The 14,201-nt window shown below is 42.1% G+C and overlaps 1 protein-coding gene across 3 annotated transcripts in view; it reads left to right on the forward strand.

The window, feature by feature from the left end:
- Nucleotides 1-14,201, forward strand: part of LOC125448251 (glutaminase kidney isoform, mitochondrial-like) — a 57,381-nt gene that overhangs the window by 15,711 nt on the left and 27,469 nt on the right. For all 3 annotated transcript variants that reach the window (XM_048523402.1, XM_048523403.1, XM_048523404.1), the window contains 5 exons: nucleotides 1,347-1,468; nucleotides 6,245-6,374; nucleotides 6,873-6,952; nucleotides 7,638-7,801; nucleotides 12,319-12,377. In XM_048523402.1, the coding sequence (XP_048379359.1) occupies nucleotides 1,347-1,468; nucleotides 6,245-6,374; nucleotides 6,873-6,952; nucleotides 7,638-7,801; nucleotides 12,319-12,377 (555 nt within the window). The remainder of the gene's footprint in view (nucleotides 1-1,346; nucleotides 1,469-6,244; nucleotides 6,375-6,872; nucleotides 6,953-7,637; nucleotides 7,802-12,318; nucleotides 12,378-14,201) is intronic.

Genomic DNA, 14,201 nt, shown 5'->3' on the forward strand with positions numbered 1-14,201 from the left:
CTCTCTCTCCCTCCATTTTAAATAATATTGGTTTTCTATTCTTCCTTTCAAAGTAGACAACCTCACATTTTCCCACATTATATTCCATGCTTGGAAAAAATCTTCTTCACATGAATAGGACTCTGTCAGATAGAAGTCAAACAGTGTCAAGAAGTGGACCTGCTTGATCTACTGGTGCCAGTCACACACACAACCTGACCCAAGTGACCACGCTTTATGCATGGTCATCATGGCATACTCACATCTAACGCCTATAAATCCATAGGAGCCAGTGGATAGTGATCAGAACCGGGAATTCTGATTTTTGTTTTGCTTTCATTTAGATATTTTGAAAAGTAATTGTAGCAACCTTACTACTCATATCAATTCAGTCCAAACAAATGATTTGAGCTGGTCTGAATGTATTAATACTACAACAGGGCATGGGGTCATTGACTTGGGCATTAAAGGAGCAGACTTACTGTCTCTCTATCTATCTAAGAATGATACAAGTCTTTAAATTTAATGTGATTGTTCCTTCACACTACAGTTTGATGGGTGCTGTGTAGCACCAGTATTTGTTTCTAGATACATTTTAATCAACCTATTCAGAAACATTATGACATACCTCTTGGGCAGGTGGGACTTGAATGCAGGCCTCCTGGCTCAGAGGTCGGGACACTACTATTGTACCCAGGTATTTGTTACTTACTCAGTTTATTCCATAATCTATGCAAATGCATATTTATTACAAGCAACAAAATATTACTACAAGTAAATGTGCTAAGCTGACTGGTCTCAGCTGAAGAGGCAGAAGGAGCACAGCAATTTCCTGGGAGAAGGTGAACAATGAGCCAGGATGCCTGCACCTGATGACTAGCCAATAACTTCTGCTTGAAGTGCACACGTATGGAAATCAGAAAAGAATTAGATGGCTGTGATATCCAGCATTGTTGAATAGACTATCATTATTCAAATATCCAGACTCTTGTGCTGAAGGATGAATACTTGGGATGATATTCCCAGTGGAATCGTTCCCAGTGGAATCTTACCCAGCAAGGAGTCAGCGCCTTCAGGAGAGAAGAGAACAGGCGGAAAGAAAATTGATGAGAGGAAATAAATGGGAACTTTTCTGGAAAAAAATTACAAAAACTAAAGTGAAATAAAATGTTACTGCTCTTGTTTAATTTCTGTCAAATTGGATGTTTCATGTATTGAAGAAATCATGCTAATTTCAAAAGATATGACTGCAAATGCTTAATATATGTTGCAATTTATTCCATTTCCAGATAACTCATTGCAATTCATGTCATTTGATTCAAATCTCATCTCATCTCATCTCATTTTTGCCTGTTCTTCATTTACAGGCACTGAAATCAACAGGACTGCTGACATCTGACCCCCGGCTAAAATACTGCATGGATCTTCTGCATCAAACAGTACAGAGTTCCTCAAGTGGAATCACTCTGGACAGACATCTCTTCAGAAAGTACTCATTCATTACTTGTTATAATTACTAAGCTATTCACTCAATTTGAAAACAGAGCTCCCCTCCTTTCCTAACATTCATTCCTCCTTTGGTTGTAGCTGAGTTGGGAGGTCATAGGTTCTGGACCCTTGGAGCAGGTTGATTACACAATGGGTGGATTTCAAAATAGCTGCTAACGCTGAAAGAACTCCAATTCTTCAAATGTCATAATCATGACCAAGTCTGGCCATGTACCTGAGTTAGCCTTGAGATAGGTCTGCATCGACTAACAATCAAAAATTTGTTCTGGTGGCCTCTATGAGTAGCCTGTCCCATTAATTATTTCCAAGGACACATTATTCCTCTTTCTTTCCTAAGAGACTAATGTGTCCTGATAAGTCCCAGATAACCTGAGACTGTATTCTCAATCTCACCAAGAACTCAGGGAAAAATATAAATTCAATAATTTGAGCTTTTTAAAATTTGAACCTTAACTACCCCGGGCCACTTTCTTTAGTAATGAAGGAAAGATTGAAAATAAAAGTTTAGGAATGAGTACCTTTCAGAGGAAAAAAAATGTTACCTGTGAAAGCATAGCTAACTCCAGTGAAAACAGACAGAAGCTATTTGGGAACTGAATGGCTTAGTAGTTTTAGGTGTTGACACTTTTTTAGAAATTGTAAGTAAGAGCCAACCAATAGCTGCAAAATGTCATAAAGGATGGAGTGGAGTTTTGGGGTTTACCAGTCCATGGGTAGGGCACTAATGTGAGCTGGTCTGCATCTCATTTAAGGACTGCAGATACAATTACTGTGCATTAAATATTGTAACAGGTCACAAGACTCTCATACCAATACTGTGTTACAGGTCACCTCAACAGAAGCCTGACTTGAGTCAGGAGAAAATGGAATGCTAATACGATGGGTACATTATTCCAGTAAAAGCAGAATGTGGGATGGGGTGGGTGAAATATGTCTCCTTTCCATTTGATTTTTGGCTGCAAAGCTTGGGCAGAATTTAGCAAGACGGTTTTGCCCAACATCTACATTCCTTCCTCAATCTTTTAGGTTGAATCCAGAGGAAATTAGAAGCCCCTGCATCTGTAATCCATTCACTCGCAGGAATTGGCTTGCTTAAAGGGATCAATGGCTTCTGACAGGATTCCACACCAGAAATTTTGACTCTCCCTTTGGCCCATAGGGCAGGGCAGTGAAATATTTTCAAAGTAAATGTCAATGTGCTCCTGAAACATCTTGGCACTTTATTGCCACACAATGTATAATGGAATCAAAAGAGACAGGAAATGCCAGCCAATCTGATTGCTCTGCTACTGTGTAGCCCCTGTAACACCAGAATCGAGTAGCAGCCACAGTGGGGACTAAAGGCATTCCAAAGTTTGCAAAGTTGTCTCCTGGACTTAAAGGTAAGGGTTTGAAGTACAAAGTGGGAGCACATTCCCCCGAAAGGAGGAACCCATCCCCTTCCATTTTCTTGCCCAAGCTGTGAAAGGTATGGGCTGGCTATCTTCCTTTTGCCTTCCCCAGCAGTATGTATTATTGTAGTGAAGGTGGTTTGAGGTCCTTAAGTGGCCATTTATTGGCAGCTTAAGGGCCAGCAGGCCCAAGGTGGGCAGCCTACCTGACAACAACCCTCCCATCATATGGGGGCAGCTTAGGAGTGGTCAGGAAGGTGGTAGGCTGGCCACCTGTTTTATTTTCTGTACCCTCAATATTTAAATATGCTGAGGGAGCTGTCAAACACACTCCAAAGACTAGAAGGGTCTTAGTGGATTTCAGTTTCAACCTCCTGCAGGGGGATGAAGTAGGCGATTGTGCTTCTGATCATTGTCTCATGCACTCAATAAGAAGGTGTATGTGTGTGCATTGTATATGATCTTCCTACGCTAGGAAATGCTGAAACTCACTGTTTTGCCAGATATATGCAAAACGGTCACTTGGGAGAGATCTGAAAGGCACATCTTACCCATGGAACTAGTGGCACAGCTTCATACAGCTCCTTCAAGATGGCGGACAGTGTTATTAAATGCACATTTTAAATAAGCCATTTAAACATTTTGTCATAGAAACATGTTCTATCTTGTCTTTTCCAAGGTAGCCTTCTGGAGCCTCATCTTGTCTCCAATCTGGATAAGATACACATTGGATGCACCTGCTGCTCTATTGATCTTATTCCCACTAAATGTTGACTACCCAACTTACCTTCCTGGCACCCTTGCTAGCAGATATTGTAAACAGTTCCCTCTCTTTAGGTATTGTACTTCTCTCATTTCAAATCCATCATTATCAGCCCCTTTCTCAAAAGTTACTCTCTTAAATACCTCAGCTTTCCAAACTCCTCCTCTCAATCCTTGACACCTCCTAAATCCATGCTCATTTGTCCCACAACTCCATGTTTGAATCCTGGGATGTAATTCTATTGTCAATGCTAGATTTCTTTTTGGAAGGGCACGCAATCTTGTTTTGATGTGGTATTTGGGATGAATAAAACTGCCCTAATTGTAAGCTTTATTTGTATATCATGCTTGGTGTGATTTTTGTTTTCCTTTAGTTCCTTTTCCCCTCTATCTTTCTCATCATAAAACTGAGGAGCTTGTGATGTGAGGGACATTAAACCATTCAGTTGAATGCAAGGACATGTATTTCTGATAAAAATCAAAAGAACTGCGATGCTGTAAATCAGGAACAAAAACAAAGTTGCTGGAAAAGCTCAGCAGGTCTGGCAGCATCTGTGGAGGAGAAAACAGAGTTAACATTTTGGGTCTGGTGACCTTTCCTCAGAACTGGTATTTCTGGTGCTTGGGTGTCTCTGTGATCAGGTACTTATCTGAGGGAGCTTATGCTAGCCTCAAACACAAAGTCCTGTCAAATGTGTGAGCTGCAAGGTATTTAAGTGAGCACATGTAGGATATCCCTCGAATGACAGTACTGACCCTGTAGTGCCCTGGACATGCTGTTGCTAGAAAGGATATAAACCAGCCTGTCACACTGTGCTGATATTTCAAGGGCTGAGTTTATATTTACTCTTCTCACTATATGTCATAATTGGAATCAAACCCTGTTCTGAAGGTCAGCCAGATCCTTATAGCAGCAAATAACCAGCAATGAAGAACGGCTCAGAATTTCATTTATGGACATACTTCACTCCGCATTATTTTGTAATTGAGCATATCCATGACTTTAGCCTTTTTAAACATAACTAGTCATTTTTAATGAAGCAATTTATTCTGGAGGTCAGCACAAATTCTTTGCCTTGCAGCAAAACCTAAGAAGATATTTAAAATATTTGGGCAATACACATGCCCTTAAAAAGTGTTGATGGTTGACGACGAATGGCAGATTTCCAACATTCTCCAAATTGCCCCAACATCTTCTGGAATTGAAGATTAATTTTCTGGATACTGCTTGCTTGTAGCAAAGAAGGTTGAAGGGGCATCTAATGGAGGTGTACAAAATAATGACAGGTTTAGATAAAGTAAAAGAAAACTTCCTATTGGTATAAGAACTAGGGGACACAGATTTCATGTTTGGAACTAAATATAAAGGGAAGACATGAGGAAGAACTTTTTAATATATTGTGTTGTAATGACTTGGAACATGGCCCCCACCAGGGAAGTGGAAGCAGAGGATAGTATGATTTGAAAAGGAAATTGAACGAGTACTTGAGGGAAATAAACTTACAGAATGGATTACTCTAGAGGAACAGCAAGGATTTGATGGGTCAATTGGGCTTCTTTTGTGCTATTATGAGTCTAATACTCTATGCTGTGTGCAACCCAGGAGGAAAATTAGCGGAATTTGTTTTAATAAAGCATTTTTTTTATTCTTTGAACCATTTCATTTACTTATGAAAATATACAACGTGGCAAAGGGAAAGGCTGTTTCATGAACAGTCAAGATTAATACAATTCTCTTCCCTTTCCAATTAGCTTGGAAAAAACTGTGCATTTGAAAGATGGACCAATGGCAGCAGTGTGTAGGATTGGTGTTCTGAGGGTCACCGGACTCGAAACATTAACTCGAAACATTAATTTCCTTCACAGATGCTGCCAGACCTGCTGAGCTTTTCCAGCGATTTTGTTTTTGTAGGGTTGGTGGGCTAGTTTGAGGTCATGTAACAAAATCTTAAGAATATATCCAAAGTGACTGAACTTGTACACCCTGAGGGACATACAGTTATCTGAAATCACAGCTTTTGTGTCTTATTCAGGAAACAAAGCAATTCAATCCGCTCACAAAAGAGATGTTTAAAACTAGATATGTTGGAAAAAGGAATGGTTAGCAAAATAGTTAACAGGAACACTGACCCAGGACTTACCAGATTCTTTAGACTATTGCACTGAACCTACAGCTACCAGAATCAACCACTAAATTAATTAGCTAAAACATGTAAGGAGTTCTACTTTGTTTAAGACTGTTTCAACTTGTTCTTTGATTTCAACAAGCATGATTTTGACAACTGAAGCAAATAAGTCAGTGTGTTTCAGGATTTATTCAGGATGCTGGAGATGGTACAAAGTGGAATGACATCTATTGAAATTAATTATGATTCACTATTACACCTTTATCCTTGAATAAGAATGTAGCTTTATGTTTGACAGCATATAGAGAGTAAAAACAGAGATCATATTTTTGAGGTGCTTTTACACCACCTTAGGCACCAGAGTGAAATAGTTACTTCTTTGTGCTGACTCTGAATTTGAAATGTGAACGCACCCTTGTTCTTCACCATACGGGTCAGCTGTGCTGATTGTTTTCACCAATTGTCTTTCTGGTTAAGGGTCTTTGGGAGTAACATCGTACTGCTGACCCAGGCCTTCAGGAAAAAATTTGTCATTCCTGACTTTGAAGTATTTTCCTCACACATAAACCGGCTTTATGAGAATGCGAGAAAGAAGACCTCTGGTAAGGTAAGGCATGAAAATGTGGAATTTACAGTGTGTTGTGGATAATTGCAGAATCTGTTGGAGAGTGAAAGCAGGTGATTTTGACTACAATTTATGCCAATAGAGCCAACATCAATTAGCATCAAACTTGACCCTGGTGTCAGGTGATTATCCTACAGGGGATTTGGTTTCAAGTTATTATTACATTCTAATGGTTCTATGATCTTTGTGCCAATGGCATCTTCACCTACAACCAAGTGGACCCCAAGCTCTGAACTCCCCTCCCTAAGTAACACTAACACCTTCTCCACATTTTAAGACTGTCTTTAAAATGTAGTTCTTTGACTAAGCCTTTCATATCTTCTAATATCTCTAGACTTTGCCTCAGTATCTGTTTTCCATATTGCTCTATTTAGCACCTTGGGAGTTGTTTCTCCTTGAAAGGCATTATATAAATATAAGTTGCTGTTGTTGTTTAAAGTCTCCCATACCCAGGCTTAAAAGCAGCTGTATCATTCACAGGTTGCAGACTACATCCCACAGCTGGCCAAGTTCAGCCCGGATCTATGGGGCGTGTCTCTCTGTACCGTAGATGGACAGAGGTAAGTTTTAAATGCACCATCATGTAAACTGGAGGTCATTCGCACTCCAAATGGTATATCTTGTCTCTAAATAGCAAGTTTTCCTGCTGTATCCCCTCAGGAATGGGAGAAAAGGATGAAGACCTGTCTTCAGAGAAGGAGATTTAGGCAGAGAGATGGTCTCCTTATTCAGACCACCTCAATAACATCACAATGGTTTACAGGAATCCTTTTTGAGGACTGTACAAACACTACATGGGCAGCTGAATTGTTAATGGTACAGTCCATTGAATTTACCTATGCCACATATGACCACTTTGTTCATGGCTGCATCCATTAGTGACGTATTTACTTAAATCAATTTTCTTGTTATTCTTGGATATTCCTGGCAAAGTTGGCATTTATTACCCATCTCTTGCCTTTGAGAAGGTGATGCAGGATATATTATTCTTGAAGCACTGCTGGTGCCTAGAAGTATCATAAAGCTGTTTAAATTGTTCATCAATTAGGTGGTACAAAATGACTCACCACACACAGTCTGACCTAAAAGAATTTTACTACATGTCACCATTGCCGCTAGAGCCTGGGCAAAAACAGAATTAAAGCCAAATCAGTTTTAATAGTGCTTGTAGTTTGTAAAAAATAAAACCGATTGCTTCATGTAGTTATCTGAAAATGGCTGTTTTGTTTATCCCTCTCTCTACAGACACTCTGTTGGAGACACCAAAATCCCCTTCTGTTTACAATCCTGCATAAAGCCACTGGAGTATGCCATTGCAGTTAATGAGTTCAACACTGATTATGTTCACCAGTATGTGGGCAAAGAGCCCAGCGGACTACGGTTTAATAAGGTCTTTTTGAATGAAGAAGGTGAGTATCGCAGCAACATGTAAGTGCTCTCATAAACACCTCATCTTGGCCCAATTGATGAGCATGTGGGACCAGAGTTCCACGTCCCCTTGGCAACAAAATACACAAAAAGGAGATTTCACCTCACCTGTGTATTAGCAGTTGCTATAGAGCTGTAATTTACTGTAGAATAATAGAATTAACTGTACATCTGTCAACTACAAAAAAAGTAAAACAATGACTTCAAGCACTGAGAGTGTGAACATTACACATAAAAGGAATCATGAAAGGTGCAGACATTTCAAAGGGGCATATGACAGCTATTTTCTTGCATGTATATAAATTGATAGAAGATAAACACTGATAAACAGTGTTACAGCTTGGTGTTTTTTTAATAGCAACTGCACCATCTGCTTTTATTAAGATGACCTTTAGGGTGACACGGTGGCTCACTAATTAGCACTGCTGCCTCACAGCACCAGGGACCTGAGTTCAATTCCATCTTGGGTGACTGTCCTTGCGGAGTTTGCACGTTCTCTGGTGTCTATGTGGGTTTCCGTTGGGTGCATGGTTTCCTCCTATGGTTCAAAGATGTATAGGTTAGGTGGATTGGCCATAGTAAATGTGGGGATAGCATTGGGGCTGGGTCTGAATATGGTGCACTTCAGAGGGTTGGTGCAGACCTGATAGGTTGAATGACCTCTTTCTGTACTTTAGGGATTCTATGTTGCTAAGGTGGGGTAAATGTTTATATTTTCCAGTCTTTTGCTGTTGACATTTATGGGGGGAGAATGTTGGAGCTGATTGGAGGATGCCCTTATATTTCCAGTGCAAGATTAATTTTCTATGACAGCAGCCAAGCCTGAGTGGAATACTCCATAAGCCTTCACAGTTGACAAAGGCCAGTGATTGGTGGTGTTTCATAAAACTTTCTTGAATTTTCTGTATCATGGAGATCACACATGTTGTGCCTCTTGATAGGTATTAAGTGCAGTGACTCTGGAAGGGGTTTGTCACCCACTCAGAGGAGATAATTTATCATCACCTCCAAAGCACCAGCTCGGCCTTCAGCTAATGGAAGAAAACAGGATCAGAGGACCAGGATCCCAAACTGGAGACTAAGGTCAAGGGTTTAACCAGGCAGCAAGGATTCTCATGCTTCCATTTATTTCAGAGACTTGGATGACCAACTGCAGGCATTTCAAAGCACTGGCGAAGTACCATCAGTAGTGCCTCACAAGATCCTCCAATCTGATGAAACAAAAGGCAATCAACAGCAGGGTCCTTTTCCAAGCCGACGGGGCATGAATCATTCAGAACCAGCTGTGCCAAATGTGACAGACCCAACACCGGCATCTGCATTTTGATTTAATCCCTTCTGCTTTGTCTTACCAACCACCCCCCCCACCCCTTTTGATGGTTCACATTGACCATAATGGGTTTTGCTTCTGATTGGCTACTCGGGTGATGTAGATCATTTGACCTGGTTTTGATCTCACTCATAAGTGTATCGGTGACATTCCACTGACTCTTATTCTGAATGTCACAAGGAATGGGTTAGAATGCTGCCTTTGACCTGGGCAATGGACACAACAATAGCCACAGCACCTTTCAACCGTGTAGGAATGGGTTCCCTCCCATGGTCAGCCTTCTGATTAAGGGCATCAGCATATGCATTACTTTTGCCTGGAATCTGGAATTGGAATAATGCGAGTTCAGCAGCCCATTGGGTCTCTGTTGCTCCCAACTTGGTAGATATTTGAAAGTAGCCAAGTGAATTGTTGTCTGTAAACACTTAAAATGCTGCACCAATCATAGTTTCACGAATTCTGGAAAATAGCCCACCTCAAAGCCAGAAGTATGAGTTTCATTCTAAAGTAATTTTGCATATTCTTTTTATTCAACTTGAGATTCTGACCGCTGTAAGCGATAAACAATAGTCACTGTTTCTACCCTTGAATCTGTGACAGCAACACTCTAGACCAAAGAAACTGGTGTTGGTTTCCAGTATGAAAAAGAAATGGAAATTTGGGTAGCTGAGGATAGATAATAAGACAAGCTTCTGCCTGGTGGAACAGATGCATTGTTATGCTCCATGCACTATACATCTTGTACATCCTTTCCCACCAGCTCTTTCAGCATTCTTTGATCTCTTCAGCAAATCATGAAGTGTGGTGTAGAGTGCACAAACTACAGAGTAAAAAGCTAGACCAAAGAACCTGTGCAATTCACTCTCCATGTAGGTAGGGCCACCTCTATATTACTAGGATGTACTCATCGTCAGGAGTAATGCCTTCCTTGGTAATGAAGTGCACAAGACACTCTGCCTTTGTCTGGAAAAATTGGCATTTCTTTGGTCAAATTTTCAAGTTGAACTTTAACCAGCAGGCTAAGATCATTTCTAGTCTTTCAAGGGCTCCTTGAATGTCAAGCATAAAGATGAGTGTGGACAGACACACAAGAAGTGACTGGAAATTAAGGTTACCAGATGCATTGTTCATCACATGCATGTAAAATGACAGGGGTATTACAGATCCCAAAAAGCATTCTCATGAATTCGTAAAATTCCCCGGTACCCATTTGGAATGAAATCTTGTTAATGTCCTGTTCAATGATGGGTGGCTGGCTCTAACATGGGACAAATCGGGAAACTGAAGCAACAGGCGCCAGCATATTTGCTGATAAGATAAATGTTCAGTGACTGCTGCTATGTGCTATGTGCAGTTGCCAGAATAGCAAATCTCAAGTAGGCAAGTGAAAGGCGCTTGTTGCACAATAGTAATGCCCCTACCCCTAAGCCCAGAAGGCACGGGTTCATCACAGAATCATTGAATCCGTACAATATGGGAACATGCCGTTCGGTCCAACAAGTCTACACTGCCCCTCTGAAGAGCATCCCACCCAGATTCATTCCCCCAATTTCCCATATCTAACCCAAACATCCCTGGGCACTAAGGGCAATTTAGCATGGCCAATCCACCTATCCTACACATCTTTAGACTGTGGGAGGAAACCGGAGCACCAGGTGAAAACCCACGCAGACACGGGGAGAATGTGCAAGCCACACAGACAGTCACCCGAAGCTAGAGTCGAACCTGGGTCCCTGGCACTGTGAGGCTGTAGTGCTAACCACTGAGCCACCGTGCCACCCCTGAAGTTCAATTCTCGCCAATTTTAAAATTCATTTGTGGGATGTAGGTAACGCTGGCCAGTGTTTATTGCCTGTCCTTAGATGCCCTTGAGAAGGTGGTGGTGAGCTGCCATCTTGAACTTCTGCAATCTACCTGCTGTAGGTAGATCCACAATGCCATTTGGGAGGGAATTCCACAATGTTGATCCACTGACAATGAAGTATCGGCAATATATTTCCAAGTCAGGGGTGATGTATATCTGCTGCCCTTGCCATGAGTTGGGAAGGTGCTGTCTAAGGAGCCTTGGTGAATTTCTGTAATAGATTTTGGAGCTAGTACACACTGCTGCTGCTGAGCACCAGTGGTGCAGGGAGTGGATGCATGTGGATGTGCTGCCGTTTAAGTGGGCTGCTTTGTCCTGGATAGCGTCAAGCTTCAATGTTACTTGCCATTTGTGAGCCCAGCCTAGATATTGTCCAGATCTTATTGCATTTTAATATGGACCTCTTCAGTATCTGAGGAACCACAAATGGTGTTGAACTTTGTGCAATTATCAGCGAACCTTGTGATAGAGGAAGGTCATTGATGAAGCACCTGAGGATGGTTGGGCCTATGACACTAACCTGAGGAACTCCTACAGAGATCAGACAACTGACCTCCAACAACCACAACCATCTTCCTTTGCGCCAGGTATGACTCCAACCACCTGAGAGTTTATCCTATGATACCCACTGATTTAAGTTTTGCTAGAGCTTCTTGATGCCACACTCAGTCAAATGCAACCTTGACGTTAAGGGCTGTCACTCTCACCTCACCTCTGGAATTCAGCTCTTGCCCATGTTTGAAGAAAGACTGTAATGAGGTCCAGAAGTGAGTGGCCCTGGCAGAACCTAAACTGGGCGTCACTCAGCAGGGTAACTTGATAGCAACATTTGATGACACCTGAGAACATATTGATGGGACAGTAATTGGCCAGGCTGGATTTGCCCTGCTTGAAGATTTGTCATGCTCTGATCAACCTGCTCCAAAAGGTTGACTGAAAATATCAATCAGGGAAGTGTGTCATGGTGCCTCTGGCAGCAGACGGTGACAGGGAGGAAGGGCACTGAGCAGGGGAGCTTGAGCAGCTGAGTGAACACTCTGTGGAAGAAAGGGGTCTTTGTTGAAAATAAGCCTCATGGAGACAGGTAGACACAGACAAAGGACTTACCTGGCTTGATGTGAACTAGACTTAATTCCATTTAATTACACTGCTTTTCTAGTTAAACCTTAATTTCCCTTCATATTTGTAAAGACCTGATGCAGTGAAATAAAGAACATCTGTTTCACGATCTTCAGATTTGTGTGTGCTTTAATGTCATGTTAAAGGTTCATTCCATTAATCTAAATATGTTGTTTTCTCTTTAGATAAACCTCATAATCCCATGGTAAATGCAGGAGCAATTGTTGTTACCTCACTTATCAAGGTAAGATATCATAGCAAGATAACAAGGTGTGGAGCTGGATGAACACAGCAGGCCAAGCAGCATCTTAGGAGCAGAAAAGCTGACGTTTCGGGCCTGGACCCTTCTTCAGATGAAGGGTCCAGGCCCGAAACATCAGCCTTCCTGCTCCTCTGATGCTGCTTGGCCTGCTGTGTTCATTCAGCTCCACACCCTGTCATCTCGGATTCTCCAGCATCTGCAGTTCCTATTATCAAAGATATCATAGCAATTTGGACATGGACAGAACAAGGTGAAAGCAGGTCTTGGGCACAGCTACGGTCTGGTGTGACAAACTGTGCTAATAGGCCAGCACCTGAAAGGCAATTTAGCCCTACTGTAGGCACCGTAAAATTATCTTAAAAGGTATTGTCACAATATTGTTAACACTACATTTTACTTTCTATCAGAAATAACCCTATAGGGTAATCAACTTGACGTGGTAAATTGTAATCGGTCAGTCAATATTGCTTAGGTAATTATATCACTCTTTAAAAAAAAATCAGCTTGTCCAGATATGTTATGACACACCAGTGGAGCAGGTGTGACATGCCCCAGGTCTTTTTGTTCAAAGGTCCATTGCCCTCAAATTGTATTCTTTTACTATACGGCCTGAAGTGCTCTTTCACACAACAGAACATTTTGTCCCCCATCACCAAATTATCCCTGATATTATTTTATTCTACTAACCACCACCATAACCAGTAAGTCACCCAAGTTTCCAACTGAATACTTTACGTGCAAAACCCTTTAACAGCAATGCAAACCATCATAAAGTGAGGGAAAGGCAGGGGGAAGTGGGAAGGTGCTAAATCAAAATGGAATTGGAAGGAGAGATAAAGCACTATAATGTTTCAGTGCCGATCTCTCTCTAAAGGCCTCAACAGCATTGGTGGATACCCTGTGCTCCCTCTCCAGTGACAGCCCAGCATGAACATAGCCACAGAGGAGGGGCAGACAGCAGAGAACCGCTCCCTCTACAGCCTGCCACCCGGACCTGTTTACAGCCAGCCTGGCTGGGCCCAGGAGCAGAACCACCAGGAGGTCCTTCAATCTGCCACATCCCTCCGTACCGGATACTCAAAGATCAGGAATGCGGGGCTGAAGTGCAACCAAAAGCACAACAAAAGATTTCTCAAATAACTAAAAAGGGGATGTAATTGCCCACAACCAATACCTTCATTATGCATTGACTCCACCACGCCGCATGATAATCTGTTTAGGCTGAGAATCTGTAAACTACCACAATCTGAGGATATATGGAACTGATGCATGAAATATCTTCCATCCAAGATCTGTGAATGGAAAGTGGGAGGACTCCTGTGTATAGCAACCTTCATTGGGGATCCCCACTGCCTGGGGTGCCCAGACAAGCAGATGAAGGAGTCAAGGTGGTGTGTACAACAGCAGCCTGTTCAAAAAGCCCCTATGCACCAGGCAGAAGGACACATTGGACATTCCCATGAGACAGCTCAGGTTGTGGGGCACAGAGGTTCAGGACCTTGGGGCCAATGTGAAATTCCATCCAAGCAGGGTTCAGCAGTGACAGGATTCCACCGCATACCTGAGGATCCTCCAACTCACGCACAACGTCAGGTCTCAGCACCACCATTTTGATGGTGTTGGCTGTGAGCTGGATGTCCATCGCCACCCAGTCTGCCATTTCCTGCAACCAGAGCCAGCCTGGGCCTCCACTATCCAGCACGTGTCTGAGTCTGGACACCCCCGTAGCCTCAGCCCTCCCATCTCCCAGCCACTTGAATCTGCGATGTTGGAGATGCAGATTCCTAAGGGACAGGAAGGTGTTTG

This window comes from Stegostoma tigrinum, chromosome X (assembly GCF_030684315.1).
Source record: "Stegostoma tigrinum isolate sSteTig4 chromosome X, sSteTig4.hap1, whole genome shotgun sequence".
In the NCBI taxonomy this organism is placed as follows: Eukaryota; Metazoa; Chordata; class Chondrichthyes; order Orectolobiformes; family Stegostomatidae; genus Stegostoma; species Stegostoma tigrinum.